The sequence below is a fragment of the Lissotriton helveticus genome, chromosome 12 (assembly GCF_964261635.1).
Source record: "Lissotriton helveticus chromosome 12, aLisHel1.1, whole genome shotgun sequence".
NCBI classification, from domain to species: domain Eukaryota; kingdom Metazoa; phylum Chordata; class Amphibia; order Caudata; family Salamandridae; genus Lissotriton; species Lissotriton helveticus.
The window spans coordinates 824,509,708-824,533,891 of NC_136073.1; the positions used below are offsets into that span (position 1 = coordinate 824,509,708).

The window sequence follows — 24,184 nt, forward strand, 5'->3', positions numbered from 1 at the left end:
TGGCTACAGAATACAATGCATCTCATAATTTCTTGGAACATCATAAGTTAAAAGTGATATTGACGAAAGAGTGGCAGGCACTGACTGCGCGCTTCTAAAATTATATTGGACACTTTGGACCCAATGATTTAGGGTCTGATTGTAAATTTGACGGACAGGACTCCGTCCATCATGGTGGTGGAGGACCTTACCTCTGTCAAATTTAGAGCAGTCATTTCTACCCCGTGAAGGGAACGGCTGCCACTGCAGTTCCTTCTGGGTACAAAACGTTTGGTGGACAGCTGATGTCAGTTTTGATGGCCAGTCACCGAACTTCTAACTTTTTTGGTTTTTCAAATGTAAAATCTTAAAGTGGGAGTCTGTTTTTGATAAACAAAAAAAAACTGATGACTCCTTTTCTCCAAGTCATTATTGTACTTTTCTGTCCTCCACTGCCAGGTTTTTTCTTGTGGTGATTGGCAAGTACAATAAACCATACACCCCTAAATAGGGCAGAAAGTGTAATACTTCCTCTGATGGTCACTGATCTGTCAGGCCATTGGAGGAAGTTTTCAGTCGACTGAGCCAACTGGGGCTCCGATGATGGAAAACTTACGATCAGCCCATCTCTAACACTTTCGCCGTGGTGCTAATTCCGCAGCGGCGTGGGCAGGGATAGGCGGTGGGCGTGGTGCTCCCGTACTTATGACGGCTCCACGCAGTCATGAGTCACGGGCGGCGTGTGCTCATGGCGGTGCGGAGATGGCATGACCCCGCCCACTCGCTAATTCGCCCGCACAGGCGGGGAATTAGTGCCACGTGGGCGGAGCGGCAGTTGCATGACGGCTCCACACCGTCATGAGCACACGCCGCCCGTGACTCATGACGGGCTGGAGCCATCATGAGCACGGAAAGGGCTAAATGAGGCAGGCGGGCTAAGAGTTTTCCAGACAGGGCTCTCCGTCATGTTTGCAAAAAAGTAATGAAAAGAAAAAGAAAGAAAGATAGCAAAATGAAATAGATACCGAGAGAAACAAAGAAACACAAATAACATAAAGACGAACAAAGAAAGGGAAGGTTTGTCTTTAAGAGGACAGTGAAAGAATGTTGCCACCCATATTTCCTGTCACTGAAGGCACATTCACAGCTCCAACTGAGAGGTGTAAGTAAGGTAAGGAATCTGCCATCTGGATGAACTGAGTGTGATTATCATGCATTAGCTATAGATGTAATCAAGATAAGGTGGCTTTTACTGTCATCCTACAAGGAGATCTTAGGTAAATAAATAGATCAAGGCAAAGATTAATTTTAAAATTAAAGAAATAAAAAAACAGAACTGCAATACATAATGGCTGAACACGAAGACTGCAGGCTCTGAATAGTTGCTCAAATAGATAGATTCAACTTAGACAAGCTACCCAGAAAAAATTACTTTCGTCTAAGGGTTTTCTTTTTATATAACTCTTTTTATTTTTTGTAGACAAACAGAATATAAACATTGGCAGATAACATGTGTCCTAAGAGTTTGCAGCATGGGTACAATGTGCTACAAGACTCAAGATGATGTCTAGATATTGCTTCCCTAGGTTTTAATACACAGTGCCCAGTGATGGGCACATATCATATAACGTTCAACTGAGCATGCCTCAGGAAAGCCCAGCTGCAATAGTTGAGCACTTAAATAATGATCTTGGAGTATATGATAACTGAGAGGTTCTAACCTGCTAAAACCTCCCCCCAATTCTTGGATCTACGCTGTGAGTGAGTTTGACTCACTGGGCCTCACTCCCTTAAAGCTGATGTAAGATACTTTTAAGGGCTACCCGCCATTGCCCACCTTTTATAATATTGTCCACTCCTGCACAGCTGGGGCAAGCGGCTCTCTACTGATTACACAAAAACATGTGTGACCACACATGTACATATGTGCTGGCTGAACAATTGAGACTGCTCTCATACTCAGCCCGGTATCTGGGAACAGGCACCATGTAGCAAATTGAACATTAAATAAATTGGTTATGGCCTGGGAGGCCTGATAACTTAATTAAGCATCCAAAATGAAGTACCCCTGTTTCTTGTTGACTAGAGTGTGGATCTGTGGTGTTTTACTGTAAGTCTGTGGTGCTTTACTGTATTCATACTCTAGGTGAAACCTACACTATAATAGAGTACAGTATTCTTTTGAGCCCACCCTTAGTGAGATTCAGCCTCTGAACTATTCTGCTAGGCGAAGTGGATGTATGACGTTTCAACGCATTTACAACGCATGCCATTAAGACGCAGGTTTTACAACGCAAGTCGTTACAACGACTTGCGTTGGGGGGCGCTGGATAGTGAATAGTTTAATTTACTATTCCAACTCCAGTCCCCGTGGATTGTAGGGAAGGTGTTGGATAGTAATTAAACTATTCCCTATCCTAGAGCGCCCCCAGCGCAATGCGTTGTAATAACTTGTGTTGTAAAAGTTGCGTCGTAATGGTAGTGCGTTGTAAAAGTTGCATTGTAAAGAATGTTCCCCTCCTTCTCTCATGAGCGAGAGCAGGTGGGAGATAAGTCTGCATAGGCTGGTTAGCTGCCAGTTCACTTACAAGCCCGGGCGTGCCTTTCTAACAGGTACAAAAGGAGACCGCCACACCTGTGGGAGCACCTCTCCCATAGGGCCCCCTTTTGAGGTTTTAGAGGGAAGAAACCATTTTGCAGTGGCATTTATAGGCAAAAATAGGAGCCAATAAATGTGATTTTTCACATTGAACAAAAGCCCTTTGCTTTAAAATACTAATTGTGTACAATGTTCAGAAAGGGATGCTTTTGTGGTGTCTGAGATGTTTCTTATTTCAGTAGCATTCGGAATCACTTTTCATACGAATGATCAAAGATATTTGGATTATTTTGTAACCCTTGTTGTTTGGACCTTGAGTATCTGCAGCCTGGATCTGCCAGCTTGGTATCTGTATTGTTTTAGACAAATGATCTGCAGACACACAAGAGAGAGTACCTGTTGCAACGGTCCGTCCTTGGAACACGGCGACCGGGAATACTCAGAGGAGGGATTCTAAACTACAGTGCACTACTTACGCAAGATAAACAGAACGAATAATACTGCAGCCTTTAGCTTGTTTTGGATCCCCTCCCGGTATAAGCTAGACACTAACACGTGTTTAGTCTCTTTGTGTAGTTTTCAATGCGCCTCAGCGAGCGCCCACTTCCGAATAAAGTGATCATATTCCGAACCCGGAATTAAGTTTCTTTGGATCTTTTAAACTTTGACTACCCATCAATCCTCAGACAGGACTCAACGCTCGACTATACCAACATCTGGCATCGACCCATAGATGCCTGGGTCTATTTACCAGCCCTGAAGAGTCGTGTTGACTCCACTTCTGAACACGACGAAACACGTGTCGGCTGAATGTGGATCCAATAAACATCCTTGGAAATTTTGAAAATATAAGATCTGCTGTTGCTTTCTACTTTATTGTGATTACTGTTTACATGTTGTTTACACTGCCTTGTGGTTGCGAGAGCATTGCTTCCTTTTGTCTATGAAGGTCTTTTGATTTTCTCTGAACGGTTAGGGTTAGTCCGTTCGCTCTTTACGCACCACCCCACAGACACCAATTTTCCTACGAAACGTAACGTTTACCATAGGTAGAGCGCCTTCTATCTGCACTTAATATAACCCCTCCAGCTGTCTCCTTGTCTGCTATCTTATCAGCCTGCCTGATTGTTGCTCATCAACGACTAAGGTCCTAAACCTAACTTAAAAGGAAATGTACTTCAATGCAAGTACATGTATGTTTGGAGTACACTTCTGACTGTTTGGAATTTACAAAGGATCACAGGTACACTTCAGAGTATTATCATAATCACGGTTTTCCTATGGTGGTTCTGGAAATTTTTAGTGAACTGATGTTTCTCCCATGCAAACACATTTTTGCATATTTAAATAGAGCAAATGAACCACTCTATTTAAACTCTTTAATTAATTTTGTTAACTGAGTTATTAATAATGATGGCAATAGTTATTTTAATCTTTGTGTGTTCTAATTCAGAGTTTAGGCATTGCTGTGCAATTTCACTAACAGATGTGAGATTCTTTGGTTGGCTTGTCTGAGCACCAACGCCCTTACCCACATGACCACAAGTCAGTGGGAGAGGTGAGAGATTTCTGTAATTTTCTTTTCTTCTTAAAAGGTACCAGTTCCACGTTGGGGCTCAAGAAATCTACTGGGTGTGACCCTAATAATTTTGGAGAACACAACAATGCCTTAGTTAATGTTGTAAATTGAAATAAACAAAAATATAAACAAAGTTGCAAGTTAACCCGTTCCATGTGTCAGACGGCCCCCAGCCGTCTGACATCACGGTGGGCGTGTGCGTCGGACGGCTGGGGGGGCGTCTGATTTCCACAAGAATAAAATCCACCCGCACCGCGGTGAAATTTGCACCGCAGTAAACGTATTAAACACTTGTAGTAAATTGAAAGCATTGAATAAAGATTTGTAGCGTACTTTAGGAAACCACCTAGGGATTCAACGGATCACCAGTATTTATACCATGCCACTCCCTCTGGTCATCCACATTTGTGTAGTTTACTGTTGTAAGAAATAAATATTATTATCCTATTCCAGTAACATGCTGTAAGGGGGTTTCTCTTTCAAATTGATTCCATCCAAGCCACAGAACTGCCTGTGTTTCACATCAGCTTTAATAAGATCCTCAGTTGTTTGACTCAGAACAAGACGTTCATAAAGACGTTTGAAGCACAGTCTTCAAGCTCACGGAAAATGAAATTAGATTACCTCTCCGGATGCCCTGCAGTCCTTCTTCCATGCAGCTCAACTCTGCTTGCTTTTTTGTGTCAGCTCATGTTCTTTCTGAACTTCAGCCAAATGCCTCACCTCTGATCTTGGCATCATCATGTAGACCTCCTGTACTATCCCAAATGATGACCTATTTAGAGTCAGAGACATTCAATTCTTCCTACGACTATTTATGCCAGATCAGCAGATGACCTGAGGCAAAAATAGGATCATTAGCGGCAAGTCAATTCTGTAGACGTCAAAGCGCGCACCAAGTACGGGCTGATCGATGGCTGCAAGCAGGAGGCTGGCAGCGGCGTTGATGCTGAACCAGCAAAGGAAGGATCGCTGCTACAAGAAGACATTAATTTCAATTTGGGTCCACTACAGTGGTCAATTTAAAAATGCAAAGCATGCATAACAACGGTTTCTGTAATGAACCATCAGGATCAGCCGGATGTATGACGTTTCAACGCATGCTTTTACCACGCATGCCTTTACAACGCAGGTTTTACAACGCAAGTCGTTACAACGACTTGCGTTGGGGGGCGCTGGATAGTGAATAGTTTAATTTACTATTCCAACTCCAGTCCCCGTGGATAGTAGGGAAGGTGTTGGATAGTAAATTAAACTATTCCCTATCCTAGAGCGCCCCCCAGCGCAATGCGTTGTAATAACTTGCGTTGTAAAAGTTGCGTCGTAATGGTAGTGCATTGTAAAAGTTGCGTTGTAAAGGATGTTCCCCGGATCAGCCGTACCTGCTCTCCCTAAATTACATTGCTGTCCTGTTGCAAAGAGCAAAGTCTCCAACACGCAGGTGAGTAAAGACCCAAGGATCTTTTTCAGCTCTTGTCACATGTTCTTGCAGACCATGTCCCCTCCAGTCACCTGCCATGGTATCATCCATGGACAACTGCGGTAAACGAATCCATGTCACGATCACTTCTTCCTCCGTCTTCCTCAGAAGTTCTTGTCCCCTCAATTCTTAAGTAAAAGAAAAGGAGGGTGTTCTTCCTCTTAGCAGGAAAGCCTAACCCACGTATGGCGAATAAGTACATTTTGAATCTGCGTAACCACATTTTCTGCTGCGCGAGTCAAGGACTCTTGGTGGGGTAGCTCTGTGCCTAATGACACTGTCATGATTTGTCTACATGTCACGGTAAGCTTAGGATTTAAATAAGAGTCCGCACATTGTGATAAATTAGAATTGAGTTAAAATTGGGATTGCTCTTAAGGCATTTAGTGGATTTTCTTGAGGGGTGCCGGAATAGCTGTTTTTTTAAATAGTGATCACTGTATGTTGTTTTAACGTGTCTAACCACGAAAGTGCATCAAATGTTAATGAATCAGATGTTCACGTGGATGTGTTTCTATGCAACTTTTTGATTGTGATACCATGACCGTAAACTACATTGGCATATAGCGCTCAAAGATATGTATTTGTTTATACTTGTAGATGTCCCTGACGAAGGGACGGTTCCTCCAGAAATGCATTGGTCTATTGGCAATAAATCGTGACATGGAATGAACCCCATGCTTCTGAATGCTTTTTGGAATACGGAAATAACACATTGAATACAATGAATCGAATAAAAAGAAAAAAGTTATGGTGAAATTGCAAGGAGTAAAGTTTTACAGTAAAGAAGAATGAAACAAAATTTGATTAATTGGATTTAATCCAGCACCTGGCTGTTCAGCTTTTGTGACTCCGAAATTGGGTCCACCGTACTTGTACCTAATGACACTGTGCCATGTGTAATACCTTACAGTCTGTGACCCTGCAAATACACCATGAATGAACAACTCACCTGGAGCTCCACTCGATCGTTATCGGTGAAGTAAGCTTTAGTTGATCCACTTATTGCACCATAAGATGATCCACATCCTATGAATGGACACAATGCCACAGGCTGAAAGTCCAGCTTGGGATCAAACCCCTACATAAAAAACTGGGTGCAGAGCAGAAGAACCACGTGCACCACCAAGGTGACCAACACTCTTATGCGGAGAAGCCAGTACATGCTCAGGACTACTCATCCTTAACAAAATAGTTCCCTGCTGCTGTGAAGGAAGATTCCAAAACACAGGTAAGTGAACCTGCTGCAAGGTGAAAATATTATGTGGTACGGCAGGGGTGACTTACCATGTAACATGTAATATTAGCATAATGCACAAAGATGGACCCCAGGTACTGTCTCAGTATACCTTCTCTCACTTGGTAGAGTGGCAAAGAGCAGACAGGCTACTTAGAGGAACATGTGTAAGGCATTTCACATCACCAACATGGACAATAAGTAATTGACATGACTCGAGGGAAATCTGACACCAACTTATAAAAAGCTTATATAAAAGCTCTGATTTGTATATATTTTTAGACACCAAAACAAAATCTATATATACAGTATAAATGGAGTTGTCAATTTTAAAACATTAAATAAATCAGTACTTTTCAATGTGAAAACATTAACGTTGAGGTAAATGGGAAAAATACAAGGTCTTGTGAGTCCCTAAACCAGTTCACACCAGTTAGCACAATTTTACCTGGCTCAGTGGTGCGGGGTGCAGAGGTTTACTTTAGCTGTCAAACGGAGCTGTCAACCAGGCTCGCAGTATTGGAATGGTTACCTTAGCAAAATGGTACTTTCGGGGCAAGTTGAGCAAAACCTTTTGGAAACAAAACAAGGAGCTGACTCTGGACCAGGAGTCTCCAGGCAGATCCAATCTATCTCACTTGGGGGACTCGGTGCAGAGGTGCTCTTAACTATACCTGGTGCTGAACTGGATCCGTGGCCAGAGGAGCTGGTAGGCATGCCAAGAGAGGGTGAAAACAGATGCAAAATCTTTGCGATGAAGCTACAGGGGTGGTTGGTCATTCATGCAGGTGATTCTCTTTTGAAGCATTGAGTAAAGCAGGTTGTAGACGGACTGACCACCAACAAGCCTTGGTACCTGATTGCACTCACTGGACAAGGGGAATGCTATAGAAAACTGAGCCTTTTTGAGGACATGGACTACAGTTCCTGGAAGCTTCTTGCCAAAGGACTTTTATTTGCCACACCAGACTGCTTGGGGAACAGGGCTTCAGGATCGTGGACTTTGCAGAACTTATTGGAACTCGCCTCTTACCTTGGTTGAGTCAAAATCCAGTGGGTGCAGGGTGACTGCCACAGGAAACATCCATTACAACGCAGTCATTACAACGACCTACCTTTACAATGCAACTGCCTTTACATCGCATGCCATTACAATGCATGTCACTACAACGCATGTTATTACAACGCATACCATTACAACGCATTATAAGGTAAGTAATGGAGATTTTGTTTAGTATTAGGGTGGGTAAGAGTTTTGGGTTACATGGGAATAGTAATTTTTACCCCTACACTATTCAACACTTTCCCTACTGTTGCACTCACTGGAGTGGGAATAGTATTGTTTACCCCTACACTATCCAACACTTAGTAATTTGTACCCCTACACTATCCAACACTTACCCTACCGTTGCCCTAAAAGTATTATGCGTTGTAATAGTATGCGTTGTAATTGTATGCGATGTAATGGAGTGCGTTGTAATGGTAGTTTTAAAAAATGCGTTGTAATGCCATGCATTGTAAAATCATGCGATGTAATAGTAGTTGTGATGTAAAGACTGCATTGTAAAAGCATGCATTGAAACATCATATATTCGGCTGCCACAGCTGCAGAGCTTAGTGCCTCTCTTCGTGGAGTCCTACCTTGTCATGGATACTGGGTTCTTCTTGGTATCACATTGAATCTGAGGTTCTGGTGTCCGGGGTGCCTTTTAAATCCTTGATTTACGGGGTGTTTGTGGAGGTGGAACAGCCAATAAGTATGTAGTCCTGTGGCTAATTCGTCACAGTGGTGATGACATCCTGTGGGTGTATGTCACTAAAACTACTCAGAAAAAAACCATCTTTGACTGTACACCTCAGCTGCAACACCCTAGAGGTGTGATCAGCCTTGTGAGGTGGGTGTCTTCTGCATAGCAAATTTCCTGCCTGTCAATGTAAAACAGTGCCTTGGGCAGGGGGAGGCTTTGCCTCAAGTGGGGGACAAGTTACGGTCTAATCACTAGCCATCCTGTGTAGGTGGAGGTGGCACCTCCTGCTCACTCGGGTCTTTGTCTCTGACCTCTCGGAGTGGCACACACTCCGGGGCATAAGGTTAGACTTCTGTCTTAGGGGCAAACCGGTCAAGGCACGAGAACACTGGCTGTACACAGTCTAAAGTGCCATCTAGGTACATGCTGGTTGATCCTCTGTGCTGGGCCTGGTTAGGATGACTCAGCACACTTTCAGATCAATTACCACAGCATCTAAAAGCAAAAAGTGGAGGGATGACCAACCGAAAAGGGCACTATACAACAGAGCCACACAAGAAATTATTAAAGATCAAGACAACACCTTCAACCACTCAAACTGCTCCAACAGCATGCTTTGAAATTCCTCCTTAGCAGCACAAGCCACATGAATACATCACGTGCACAGCACACTGACACACACAAACATTCACATGAACATACAGAACAGAGCAGGATGGCACAACTCCTTGAGTGGTATGGTAAGGGCTGTACTCTAGTTTAAAGTAGCCACAATTGTGCACAAACCTCTCAATAGGTTGTTCACTATCAAACACCTTTACTTGCCCACTTCAGACAGGAACATTTGCTAATTCATTAAGAAGGGAATAGGTTTGTCTCTTACTGCTCTAGAGCAGTTAGAAGAGCCCCGTTTATGAGTAATCAGAACCCCTATCTAGACCCAAGCCCTATAGCTTTGTTACATTTACTTATTTCCACTGTAGGTCCAAGATTTAGGAGAACTGATCAATATGTCCCTAAAATCTGGTTCGGTGGTCTGGAATATAACGCCGTGTGTCGAAACCCCCTGTTAAAAAGCAAAGACGTTTCTGCAAACTGGGGATCCATATGTCTTGTAAGGGTAGTCTCTAGCGAGCTTGAATAATTCATTGGATAAAGTCTGGATTCTCTGGTGATCTGTGTTCCTCTCTGCTCAATCCCCCAGACATCTGAGATGATCGCCATGAGTAAATGCATAATGCAAAATGTATCTACGTACCCTCTATCCCTTATGTACCCAGCACCCCGCCACCTTCTACCCTATTGTACACTTTTGAGACTATCGCCTCGAGTAATATGTATAATGTACATACCTACCCTCTATCCCTTATGTACCCAGCACCCCGCCCTTCCTATATTCTTGTGTACTTTTGTTGACTTCAAACCTATTGTATACTGTTTTGTTCCTGTGAAGCGCTCTGATACCCTAATGGGTCAAGTCCGCGCTCTATAAACCACTAAAATAAATAAATAAAAAATAAAAATGTAATAACATCTGTTATATACAAAAGGTAGGAAAATTGTTAGATAGGTCAACAATTGAAGTCACTATAGAAACGCTTATAGTACAATGGAAGTTCCAAGGTAGGTGATATATTGACAGGGGTTTGAAACAACTACAGTTCCCATACGTATTCCCATTCCATGATTTGCTTTCTCATGTAGAAAGCTCTAGTACTTCGCTTCTTCTCATAAGAATATGTTTCCTACAGGAAAAAAGAGACTTTGGTTTATTATTTAAAATTCCACCCAAAGAGAAAATCCCCATTGTATCCTATCTCACTGTTGGTGTGCAATTTCTTTAAAATAAAATGTCATGCATTGACAACATTTAAATAATGGCCTTTTAGAACTCATATTTAAAAAATAAACCAAAGTCTGGCAAGACTTCCTTAGAGTTCTTAGCATTTTGACTCATACTACACCCTCCAAGCATTTTTCATGTGACTCATGAAAGAAGAAAAATACAATTAAGAACAACAGTGACTCCCATGCCCCATACTCACTTGCTTCACAGAATGTCCCTTCGTAGCCAGGGAGGCAGTGGCAAGTGATGCGCTCCCCCTCCTCGGAGCAGGTCCCTCCATGTTGGCATGGATTGGGTATGCAGTCATCTGAAATATTGGGCAAAAAAGGCTTCAAGTTTGCTCCCGGATTCAGGGTCAAAGGATGGGTGGAAAACCACAAGTCGGTTTAAAAGTCAGTGGCAGGGAATTACTGAAACCAATACTAAAGGTTTTTTCCCCTGGACTTGTTATTATAATCCAAACCTTTGCTATGTGGATGCTTAATTATCAACCTAAGAACAACAGGTATAACTTTGATGTAAAAAAATAACCAATTATGCTCCAACGGGGTTAGTCTCTAAATTATTGATGGAATTATCGAAAACCAGAAGCAGAGCGGAGAAAAAATACTACCACCTTTTACCATTGCCAAATTCAGCTAGGATGATATATTGAAATAAAGCGACCACTATAGGAAGTATGGCATTATCCATATTAGCATTCATTGTTCCAGAGCTATGGTATTTCATGCACACATCTCTGACGTCTTCCTTATTGTCAAGACAGGTTCACTATATAATATGCCCAAAAACCTTGGAAATTTAGATATGTAATAGGCTTGTGCAATTTTTCCAATATCTGTTTTCTGTGTGAGAACCTAATTTTGGGGGGTTATCTGTAAGTTTAAGTAGGAGGTACTGCTGCTTCTCTGCCTGCTTGCAGCCAAACAGACCCCGTTGACCCCTGGAGATGCCTCTCATCTTTTCAAAAGATCAAATGTTCAATGCAACAGATTAATAATTCAAAATATTAGATAAGGGCAGATAAAGGCAGACAAGTCCTGAGCACTAGTAGTGGCAATCCTAGTCACAAGTTATATGAAGTAGTTGTTTTTCAATACCCAAGATTCTCGCTCCCTAGCGGGAACACTGGGTATTTTATGTTTAATTATTAAGGGTGCTAAAAGATTTAAGCGGTACCAATATGTACGAGGAAAGGAAATAGAACAAATCTGCTTCAGGTACGCATGGGTACTACCTTTTATCCTCAACAGTTTGAAAGTTCCAGAGCCATAGAGCTTGCTCAGAGGTGGTCCAAGCACCAGAGAAACTGGCAGATTTCTTCTCATAAAATTGCTTCAAAAGATCTAAACAATATCAAAATGGAAATCCAGCAGGGAGAGGAACCAGACTTTTTATTCATATTCCTCTATGATGAAAACATTTTTACTTTTTGTGTCCATTTTCCCTTTTTCACATACGTACTTTCAGGTTAATTTTCACTCTTCAAGTCTAAATTTCAAATTATTGTTCTTTAAGTAAATTTATTAATGTTGACAAATCTAAATTCGTACTACAAATCATAATTTTCCTAAATTATACTTACATTTTAATAGCAATATCTGTGCCTTTTGCAGGCAACCCAGGCCTCACCTCTGAATCCATAATGTATTAAAGTACACTATATGCCTTTATTTGATCTCTTTTTCAGAATTAAAAGTGCAGTTTAAGCTGTGGGAACAGAAAGGCAGGCCGCAAGATGGCTGCCACTGAGTGAGACTCTGCCAACTAGGCTGCTCATGCTCCCTGGTAGATTTGGGGTGCGGCTGAGTCTCTGACTCTCCTGTGAGGTGCCTGGTAGCTCTGATTCTCTTGCTATTGCTCACAACATCGCACAAACTCTTGCCGGAATCAGTCTAAACTGTAATTTGAAAAAAGTGCCCCTCAAGATCTATCACTGCAGATGCTGACGACCAGCATTCGCCTACTGGAAGACAGGGTGAACTACCCGTCGGCATGGGCATAGAACCCTGCAAGCTCAAAAGTGATGCAGTCTCCGAACCATAGACTTTAAATTTGACCTACTTATGAATTGATCAGACATTATGGGTGATAGACTTAATAAACAGATGACAAATTAGACCACCTTGAAAAAGAATGTCTGATACTAAGGATGGGCCTGCAGTGCACAACTAACAGCTTTTGAGGATGGAAAGGGCACTAGAGGGAATCGCAACCAAGAATAAGGATCTTGAGGCTCGCTCAAGAAGAAAATAAATCAGAATCAGGCTACTACACGAGTTGCTTACTCCCAGACTTCACACAAATGGCATCATCTCTGCTCCTTTTGCAACCAGCATAAGCAGACATCAGGGATATCTGCTTTCCCCAATTTTGTATGAAATAGCTTTAGAGCTGATTACAGCTCAGCTTCAAGACCATGGTGGACAAGGCCTAAATCACATGGCACTTAGGCTTGTGGTATCAATGTATGCAGATGACATAACTATTTATGCAAAGGCACCAACAACTAATCTAGGGCCCATGTGGAGGGGATTTCTCAAATTTGGTGCTCTGACTTGGATTAGGTTTAACTGGTCCAAGCCGGTGATTTTCCCTCATACCATAGCCTTGACGCGTTTTGCTACTGAGTTTCTATTGCAATGGGCTTATTTGGCCATTCAGTATCTGGGAATATGGGTGAACAGGGACATCACACAGATATGGCAGGAAAATTGCAGCGTGGTTGGTGCAGCGGGTTTTGCTCTTGCCTAGAATGCCCCTGTCATGGACTGCGAGAATAGCCATCTCAAAGATGGTAGTACTGCCCAAGTTTCTTTACCTTTTTGTAAATTTTCTAGCTCCATTGATTAGAGCATCCTTTGACCATATTTGATCCCTCCTTGTAGGCTTGGCATGGGCCGGTAGCAGCCGCAGCTATCTTTGGAATTAGTGACCTTACCGTATGAACAGGGTAGACTGTGTACGCCCAATCTGAAGCTGTACTACTACTGCACGTAGGCTCAATACTTGATCCATCCAGCGCTGTTTCAGCTGAATGTTCGGGTGAAGGCACATAGCTGAGACTCCTGCCCCTCAGCTTGGGATATGGGATTGGGATTATCTGCGCCGTTGAGCCCCTTTTGATTGTCTATACTCTGCTCAGCAGAACCCGTTTTTACCCCTTACGGCAGATGAGCGGGTCCAACAACAGATGCAGTGTATGCGACTAGAGGTGATGGGGACATTTATCCTGAGGTTATCTTTATTGCTTTACAAGAACTACTCAGAGTGCATGCCACTCATGTATTCTTCTATCCCCGACTATGCAGTACTTTAGTAAGATGCCTAGTACTTTCCCACGAAAACCCAAGAGCTTGACGGTGAACTAAACTCTCCTCCTCTATGGGGCTAATCAAAAGGCCGTACTCTCTATGCAGGCCAAAGCCCCCGTGGCCACATCTTGGAGAAGTCTTAAACATCAGCCTGCTTTGGATGACGATTTGACCGATGAGAAATTGTAGTATTGCTGCGCCCACACAGGGATGCTCTCACCCAATTACAGGTTGCAAATTATTCATGTTACATTATTGCACAAACTGTACCACACACCCACTAGGCTACATAAAGTGGATCTGGAACAGCAATGCCCTGTTTCTGGTGGCACCCGAAGCAACCATCAACATCCTCCAGCGTGTCCAGAACTCAGCAGCTAGGTTGCTTACTGGCTCCTCATTAAGAACTTCGGCCAAGCCAGCACTAAGATCTCTTCACTGGCTCCCAATACGGGAAAGAATACAATTTAAATCTCTTTGTATAATACACAAGTCCCTTCAGGACAAGGGACCCCCCATCTTGAGGAGCCTGATCCGCCCTTACAAGTCCTCTCGGTCTCTACGATCTGACCGGGGAACCCTCGCCATTGTCCCCAGAGTGAGGAGGGCACGCTCAGGGGGGCGTCGCTTCTCAGTTAATGCGGCATCACTGTGGAATTCCCTTCCTGTGACGATCCGAACTGAACCCAATCATAGGAAGTTTCGGAAACTTCTCAAAACTTTTCTTTTTCCCAATGACCCTTAACTAACGTTGCCCATCTTAGGTTGCTTTTTGTTCTGCAGCGCTGGGACGCTATCGGGCAGCCATGCGCTTTATAAATCAAATTTCATTTCATTTCATTCATTTAATCTCTTGGAGGACAACAAATGTCTGCGATGTGGTATGCATGACACTTGTATTCCGGATTTGGTGTGGAAGTGGCTGAGTTTTGGTACTCAGTGTATGATTGTATAGATGAAGTCATTTGTGGGACTGTGCAGAGAATGCCCTTAGTGGCCTTGCCAGGCAATGTAAAGGATATTCCAGCTGGCACTCACAGTCTTAGGCCTATGATGTTAATCCCTCTAAGAGACAAGCAGCAATGCATTGGTGAAAAGACCTAGCCTAATATGAATGATCTTGAGCTATGCAAAGCGCGAACGAATACCCTGAGGCGTCTTGGCACTATGAACTGCTGGTTGAAGGATATGACTTATTGTCAGCACCACCTGGAAAAATATTGGTCAATGATGCCAGTTAGATCCCATCCGAAAGATATTTGTGGTCCACTTGCCACTTACTTGGCGCGGTGAGCTGAGAGAGATGTGTTAGATGGATGACTACCTACAAATAGAAGAGGATGCTGAACAGGTTGCCAATGATGGGTTGTGTAACTGACCGGTCCTAGGAAATTGTCTTCCCTTGACTTTTGCTGCTTATGGTAAGATGCACAAATACTGCAAACTATTAGGCAAAGGGTAACCGAGGAAAAGATGGAGTGCACCAATATATAATGTACATTGTTTGATGTCAATGCTACAATACTGATCTCTTCCCTCTTCATCAGGCCATGCGCAGGGACTATATCCAAAAATAAGGGTAATGTGAAGATATCACTACGTATTCGGAGGGATGGTAATGTTTGTCTTGTTTGTTGCTCTACAAATCCCAATAAATACATTTTGGAAAAAAACTTGCAGTTGAAGAGCTCTTAAATGGGTAGCACCCAAAACAGGCTGCAGGTAAATAATTGGTTGTCAGAATAGCCAGATATGTGAAGAAGGGAGACTAATCTTCACCTCTTTCACAAACTCAAAGCTCTGGCTTCCTGGTGTTTCTCGTTTAGCTTATTCACAAAGGTTTTTTTTAAAGTTAGTGCTGGTAATTTCTGAGGGATTTAAATAGTCAATAGTCAATTTCAGTTTGTTCCCGATTAAAGGAAATGTTAGTTCACTTTTTCTTCGAGCTTAAATAAATACAAGGAACTTTTCAGGGGTTTGTGGAATTAAAATTATCCATTAGTATTGATTTAATTTCAGATGGTGTGCCTGAAATTTAATTTAGTAATATGTCTCTTTTTGTGTGATGGAAATCATTTATTGTCAACATCTTAATCATGGTAGGTTTAAGACTTTAAAAAATGGTATGACTTACACGTAACTGTATTCACAACATCTGTCTGTCAATATCTTGATAAAAAACATGATGTCATCTGCACTTTTGATACGATTTGTTAATTTTTGTTAGTACTACAGAAGGACTAGCAGAAGGTGAGAATCAATGCATGTCATCCATCAGATCCCTCACTTTTTTACCACATTATTGAAATCTTCTGGGTGTCAACGTAAAATTATTGTCCTACTTTTTCCTCATTGGAGATCCAAGAATTGAGGCAAGCCTTAAACGACAGACCGAAGTACTTCATGAGTTAAATTACCGCAACTGTATTATTTCGGGGCCACTTAGATCCCAGTGGGCTACCTGTCCAATGAGGCTGCAGTCGTGGAGGTGCCGCCACCCCATTCCAATACTCAACTCACCCACCATATTGAGGATTCTACACTGAGTAGGACAGGGGACTTTTTGCACGCACAGGATGGGAGTGTCATCTAACTGACCATGTTATTCTAGCATTGTGGGCTAGTCAGCAGTTTTTCACTTTTACAGATCAAACATACAAACCAGGATTTATTTCTAAGAAAACAAAACAAAGTAATGACCATATTGCAGTGGGCACTTGCTCCCTGGATAAGGGGGATGTTGTTGTCATTTTTCAGCACATGGCAGCCATGCTATGCACAGCACTCCCGGACGTTAAAGAAATACCACCAGAAAGTTGTTTGAAAAATAATGGACCTTCCAACATGATAGGGTGATTCTGTGGTGGACTCCGGCAATGAGAACAACAGTATTTTCCTCACCTCTAAATAAGACAGAGGATCCCAGAGGTAAACGGAGGGAGAATTTGCCTAAGTCAATTTGTGGTCAATGTTCCATTATTGCCCACATCTAAATGAGCACCTTAGTCCCTTTAATGATGACCAAACCAATAAACCTTCTTGTATGATTTAAAGTTGTGATTTTATGAGAGGGATTTAATAAAGGGCATAAAGACATAGCTAATCCATGGTGACCCAGTTTGAGACGACCAAGAACATTTCACATAAAACGCGAGGTTCAGGTTCAAACCCCTGTAGTTGGAGGTGAAATCTGTATAAAAAAAGCACCAATCCATATCAAGCAACCAAATCTTCTGCAGTTGTTAGAAATGGAGTGTATTCCAAGTTTTGAAATGGTGGTGAGACAAGATCATTGGGTTAGATGATGCTGTTAGAAATGTTGATTGAATCATTCGGCCCATGGAGTGGGAATTGGGTTAAGTAGAAAGAATGACAAATGAGACAGACACAAAAAGACACAGAGAAGAAGAAAAGGATACAGATCTAAAAAAAGGCAGATGCATTCTAGAAAGCATTTTAATTGTTTTATTTCTTTCATGGAAACAATCATAAAACACTTCATAGAAGTAGAAGAATGTTAAAGCATGCATAGTAGGGCTGATTTGTTTGACAAACATGTGTTGCTCGTATTCTAATTTTACCCTGATTCTAATGAAGAGGAAGAGCATGAGAGAGAGGGAGAGAGACAAGAAAGCATTGCAGGATGGGCGTCCTCAGGTAAAGAAGATCATTTGTATGATGGTGAAGAGGGCCACAGCTCTACGGAAGCAAGAGTTACCTGAAATGGTGGCTGCTGCTCCTAGACTTGCCCTTTCTGTTGGCTTAAGGGGCAGATGACGCTCCATGGACAAAGGGTCATCCGTGAGTGGGGTCTCCCTTGTTGATTCTATTGAATGTTCAAAGGACTGCATTGTTGACTCGTGTGATGGTGGCGCTGTGTGGATGTCAGAGGCGGCAGATCTAGGTACAGGAATAGCTGACTCTTTGTAGTTTTTTGCAGTAACAGTTTCCTCAAATTGCACAGTTGCACGAAAAGACAGGTTTCCAGAGCCTGTTTGCTTTTCTCTAATGTCTGTTTCAACAAATTCATTATTGGCAACAATATCTTCGACTCGCATGGCAGATGGCTGTCCACTACTTGAAGTCTCAAGTGAATCTGCATTCCCAGGTGGTTGAGCTACAGGATGCATTGTAGTTGCTCCCTGGGGTTCCCTGCCGAGTCGAAGAAGGGAGTGGACCAAATGTTCTGAATCATTCCCTGGGTGATCTTCATGATTGGTAATTGTTTGATCAAGAATAACAAAAGGTGTCTTAGTGATCCCAGACTGTAGAGCAGGAGCTTCTCCACTCTCTTCCTTGGGTGAGGATGCAGAATTACTATTCGATCCAGAATCAGCCTTTTGATGACTACTAGGTATGGTTGCGTCAACGCCAACACTAAAAGGTTTCATGATCCCCTGAGTAGATGATTCTCCTGACATATCTGGATCATTAGAGGAACCGGGTGCCTTTCCAAGTTCCATAGAATGTTGACTCGGTAAACCAGAAGCCTCTCCAGAATTGAGTTGATCAAACAGTTCTGTGTTAGTTTGAGTAGTGTCTGTTGTAGATTCTCCTGAGAATTCACCATATTTCACTTGGCCTAAAGTTTCAAAGTGAGTTTCTTTCAATATAGAATTTGATGTCGCTTGTGCTCTTGGTGTCTCTGCATTATTTTTAGGATTGTTTTCAGTTTTCTTTGATGAATATTTATTTTCAAGCCTTTCTGAAGCTCTGTATGAGGCACTGGTTACCAGAGATAATTTTGAATCCTTTTCAACTGGTTGATTGGTTGGAAATGCAGGTTTTTGGGGAGTTTCCTCTGATGCTTCAGAAACCCTGTTTCTTGATTGCAAAGACTTATCCGATTCCACTTTTGCTTCAGCGGAGTGTGCGTAAAAAACAACAGATGAAATAAAGTTTGTTGTTGTTTCGACTCCAAGGTCGATATCACTAACTTGGGGACCTATAGAGGTTGCCATACTTTGAATGTAGCTTTCATTAACTCGGCTCTCTTCTTCAATGTAACCAGATGCAATTGATTCTGAAGCCTCAGTGGGACTGTCGGAGGCATAGATTTCTGTTAAAGGAACATCCACATGAGGCAAGTGTGTTTTAGATAATTCTGGAATTTCTGTTGCATGAAATTTATGTTGCATCTGTTCGTTTTCATCCTCACTTTCATTTGTATAATTTCCTGAGCCCCCACTTTCTACATGGACCTTGTCTTTCTCCTCATCAGATGTGGTTGTGTGCTCCGTAGTTGAATCAAACTCACTCACTGAAAAATATATGATAACACACAACAAATAATTAGAAACTAAGCTAAACATGTCTAAAATTGACTTTAGAGAAAGAGACAGGCTGGCTAAGAACCACATCAGCCCATGGCTAAATTCTAACCCTTAACAGCTGATATTTCTCTATTGTTTTTCGCAAATCACTATTAAATGCCAGTGGATCACCTGCTCATGAGAAACTGTGCATCAACTCTCTGTATACTTCAGGTTCTAACTCCATGGTGAAATATGCAAGACCAAATCTTGAATTATTCAGTGATAATCTACCTCTTTGAGTAACACTTCAATATATTAGTTTGATAAACCAGAAATGGAAATATGTTAAATGTGAATGGACAGTTCTAAGTACTGTAAGGAAAGAAAAATACCTTCTTATGATTTGCACCACAATATGCCATTAAAGCAACCAAACCTTTAGCTTGAAATTGTCTTTGACAAAATATAATTGGAGAACATCAGTTGGGCACTGAAGACAACTAGATAGCCATTGTTATCTACTGCTATGCTGTTTCTAGTGTTCTTATCCTGTTCTTATCTGTGCAAAAACGCAGCCACTTTCTTTCATGTGACAATATCTCACAGTTAGTAGAGCTATTGTTTTGATTACCAAGTTGGATTTCACTTAAATTCCCATAAATCGGATCTCTTTGGATTCTTATAGAAAAGCCGGCTAAAGGATCGACCAAGCCGAAAATGAGTCGATTTTTATGGATAGTTGTCCATACTAGCTTTGCATTATAGCTGATCCTGTGATCAATTTTTTCTGGAAGTAAATATCTGTGACTTTTTCAATTGGTTAAAGGGACTGATTCTACCACAACAATCTCTCTAGGTCACTTGGGAGATTGAGGATGTTAACTATTTAATCAACAGTCCACCAGTGCTTAAAGGCATAGAAGTTGCTGAAGCAACACATCTTTGGCTATGAAATGGGAGCTGTAAGTCAGAATATCGAAGTCACACATATGAACCTAAAGAAATATCGACTGCCACAATATTGATCACTATATCCTCAAAGTAAGTGTATATTGGTACATAGAGATGTACTTCTTCTAACTCCACATCCACATATTTTGAAAATCAAGGCAACTAGATGTGCAGGTAAGACTAGTAAATCTACACTTACCTACATGTAGCTACTTTGAGGATCTAGTGCTAGCTAATATACTGCAGTCAATATTTGTGTAGGTCGTTGTGAAAATTTATGTTTAGGTATTACGCCAAAATATGCCACTTTGATGAAAATGAGATGAGTGATAAGTTATGAGGGTATTAGTAATTGCACATATTGTTTGTCTATTGACCTGCAAATGAAAATAAAAACAATAACACTCATGTTAAGAAAAATAGTAAAAGCTGAGGAATGTGTATGTACGGTACGTATAGGTATGCCCATAACTAGTAAGCTAGTATCATGTGTCTTAGACCCCATCTCTGGGATATAATGATGTTTTCCAGTCCTTTAAAAACCTTCAGTCTGGAGATTAAGTTTGTCACAAAAAAACAACCCTAGCAGCATGGCAAACAATAATACATGGATACCTATTGCATACCCTCTACAAACACATCTTACAATTGGCAGAACCTCCAGAGCACTTTCTGTTAGTTTGCCATTTCTCACCAAAAAATACAAGCACCTCTAGGTAAACCCCCCCCATGACACACCTTTTCACTAGAGCGGGTTCAGGATTACATGACTATGGGTGAGCTTCTTGTGTGTATTCCAGAAATGTTGAGGAAAGCACATTTGAACTACAACTAAACATCTATACAACTTGACAAGTCTGAAAAAAACTCTAGCTCAAGAACCTTTAGTAAAAGTTGGTGTGGTGACTTGATCTGAGGGAAACACATTTTGTGCAAATATTTAGCCATGAAATAGTTAGGGAATTACAGCAGAAAGAGCCGGTCCCTTAAGTAGATTTGGGAACATTCATGCACTATTGTTTCCATCCCTGGTGGAGACAGCAACTATATTATTAAGGCAAGGCTCAGTTCTCAATTGAAAACATTATTTTGGTATGCTTATAACTTTAGTGGTGTTAGAAGAATCACTTTCAAAGGTAGCATACACTTTGTTCAACTGGCTAACTTTAGGCATATAAATTGTGTGTACATCCATCTGAGATGGAAAGTTATGGGGGTAAATATCCATTTAATATAGCTCAAGGAATCACACCCGAATGAGTATCTTGGAGCTTGACCTCCTCATAAGACGCATCTTCTCATTCAAACAGCCAGGTTTTAAAAATATTTTTTTCTTTTTTAGCAAAGTCCAAACAGTTATGAATGTAGCCTGGAAGCTGATTCCACTCCCTCATATCAGTATAGGCGAAAATGCTGTCCCCATATTTTGAGGCACGGATACAGGGAATGGACAGAAGCACCATATCGCTGGATCTCAAAGTGTGAGAAGAACAGTATCAGCGTAATTTATCCTTAAGGTACAGATGGGACCTGCCCAAGAGAGCTCTGTTGGCAAGACAACATATCTTAAAGATAATGCGCTTGCTGACCGGAAGCCAGTGAAGGGACCTGAGGATGGGGGCAGAATGGGAGCCTGCTGGAAGGTTACAAACTAACTGGCAGCCGTATTTTGCACCACCTGTAGTTTAGTCATGAGGGTGTCAATAGCTGCCATAAGCAAAGCATTGCTGTAGTCTAAATGTTTAATTATCAATGGATGGGCCAGCGTTTTTCTAGCCAAGGCAGGTAGCCAGGGGGGAAACTTTTCTCAAGAGTCGCATGGTGGCAAAACATGTCCCTCTTGTGGTGGCTGCATGGCTTTTCATAAACAGTTCATGGTCCATTTTGATGCCTACATTTTTTACCGATTGACCAGGGCAAGGAGGAGACCCCAATTCAGAAGACCACCAATCAGGAGACCAGAGATGTTGAGTTTTGCCAAACAGCAGAACCTCTGTCTTCTCAGTATTCAGCTGAAGACAGTTCCTAGACCTTATGGCTGCAATGTTCCTCATACAATCTTGAAAATGGTTCACAGTACCATCAACGTCCTGTCCCAATCTAATCTTAATATACTGTTCCAACCTTTTTGTAAGCACTCATAATTTTGGCAGATAACAAATCTGATGCTGAGGAGAATCACATCCATGTTGTCATGAAGGGATGAACATGGTTAGAAACCAGGTCATCTGGCTTGAAAAGTGATGATTTAGTCACTCTGACAGCCAGTTCTAATGTTATGATGGCTGAAACAATAAAGAACTATTAGGGAAGCCACTGCTGTCTGCAACAGAAGGAAAACAGCATCAATTTGTCTTTTCAAACTGCACACTACATTGCTAGTCAATCTAGTCAGAAGGACAATGGAAGATCTATGAGCCATCGTACATGAGTTTTCTAGGGGGGCATATGAGTTAATATCATGTTACCAAAATTCTCTTTTTTAAACCTGACAAATGTTGCCAATGAATCTTATCGATTGAAATAAAGTTCATGAATTGACAATAACAAGTAGTAGTTTGTTAAATTATAGTTGTTTCCAAAACCTTATAAATACACGGGAAATTCTACCAGTAGTTAAAAGAGATTGAAACCTGTTAAAGAATATCCTCATAATTGTTATGAAATCACCTTATAATACTTCCTCTAACCATTAAACGATTAACAATTGGGCATTCCAGTACAGTATTTGACGTAATTTTGAATCCAAAAATAGGAAAATATATTTTGAAGGTAATTGAATTGTAAGTATTTTGAAAAGGGAAATATGAAAATGGTAAACATGGTGATGTCTATTTTAAGGTTTAAAAATTTTAGTTGTAAAAATATTTTTTGCTAATTTAATTTGATAAAAATATGTACTTTATATTTGAATGATTTGTCAGACATGTCTATATTTTTAGTGAAGGTGCCCAATTAAACACTAAAATTAGGCTCAAGACTATTGATTTCAAAGCATACTCTAAAAATTATATATAGGATTGAAAAACAGTGTTTATAATTTTCAACTGTGCTGAATTGCACTTTTAAAATTGTTTAACATTGAGAATGTGCACAATGCACTTGTGTTGGGATCAGAAAATTAGAGTAGTCTCCATTATTGTTTAAGCAGAGCCATTGCTGTTTCTGGAAGCAATATCCACATGTATTTGCATTGTTACACGACTTATTGTGTATCTTATTAGTGTATTGAATAATATGATGTTACTGGTTTTTTTCTAGGTCATTTTTGGTTTTTATGTTTATCCAGTATAAAACTGACAAGTTATTTGCTTGTGTGCTTGTGATGCCATGCCTTTTTGGATACTATATGAATTTTGTGGATAGCTCCTGGATTTTTTTGTCTACTTTTCAAAGTTCAATTTTGTTTTACGTGTTAATTTACAGAAAAAGAAATAGGACTGTGTGGATGGATAAAGAGTTTTGGATCCAATAAATCAAAGAACAAAACCAAATAAAAAAAAAGCTTAGTCTACTAGGCTTAAATTAATGTGGTCTTTAAATGCAGAAGTTATTTCAAATTAACTAGATCTTATTTGTGATTGTTGTGTTACTACTAGCTATAGGTACCTACCTGAACCTACTAATAAATCACCTTCCAACAACATGGAAAATCAATGTTAATAAATTACAAATATTTCCAAAACATTAATAGCATTTACTAATATAAAAAGTAATCAAGTGACTTTTCTGTTAGAATCAAAACTTCTTAACCTACCATCCTTTGGCTTTCCTCGACCCAACTCTGCAATATTTTCTGACTTTAATTCTTCCTCTTCATGAACAAACGCATCAGGATTGTTTTCATCAGGGTGTAATCCAGAATCACCGGAGTCTGCAGGACCAGGAATTGTGACTGATGTATCATTGTGGAACTCATGGTCAGAGATATCAGTGCTTACTTCTGTCGCAGGATGAGGGTCCTCCAGCTCCGTGCCAATGACATCCTCGCGAATTGGCACAGAGTCCACTGAACCTCTTGCCTCATTCTCAGCTTCAGCATCAGGCAGCCTCAGCTCTTGCAGTTTTTCTGTCACTGTGATAATGTCCTTGATCACTACTTCAGATTGTGTAACTAAGTAATCTTCAGGAGGGTCGGTGTACGGGTTGAGTGCCCCTAGAAATGAAGAACAACATTAAATATACAGATACCTCAC

The 24,184-nt window shown here is 41.1% G+C and overlaps 1 protein-coding gene across 1 annotated transcript in view; it reads right to left on the reverse strand.

Annotated features, from left to right (window-relative positions):
* BCAN (brevican) overlaps positions 1–24,184 on the reverse strand; it is a 69,559-nt gene that overhangs the window by 28,451 nt on the left and 16,924 nt on the right. Inside the window, exons 6-8 of the mRNA XM_078669469.1 lie at positions 23,746–24,144; positions 17,501–19,042; positions 10,668–10,775 (exon numbers count right to left, since the gene is read on the reverse strand). Of these exons, the coding sequence (XP_078525595.1) occupies positions 10,668–10,775; positions 17,501–19,042; positions 23,746–24,144 (2,049 nt within the window). The remainder of the gene's footprint in view (positions 1–10,667; positions 10,776–17,500; positions 19,043–23,745; positions 24,145–24,184) is intronic.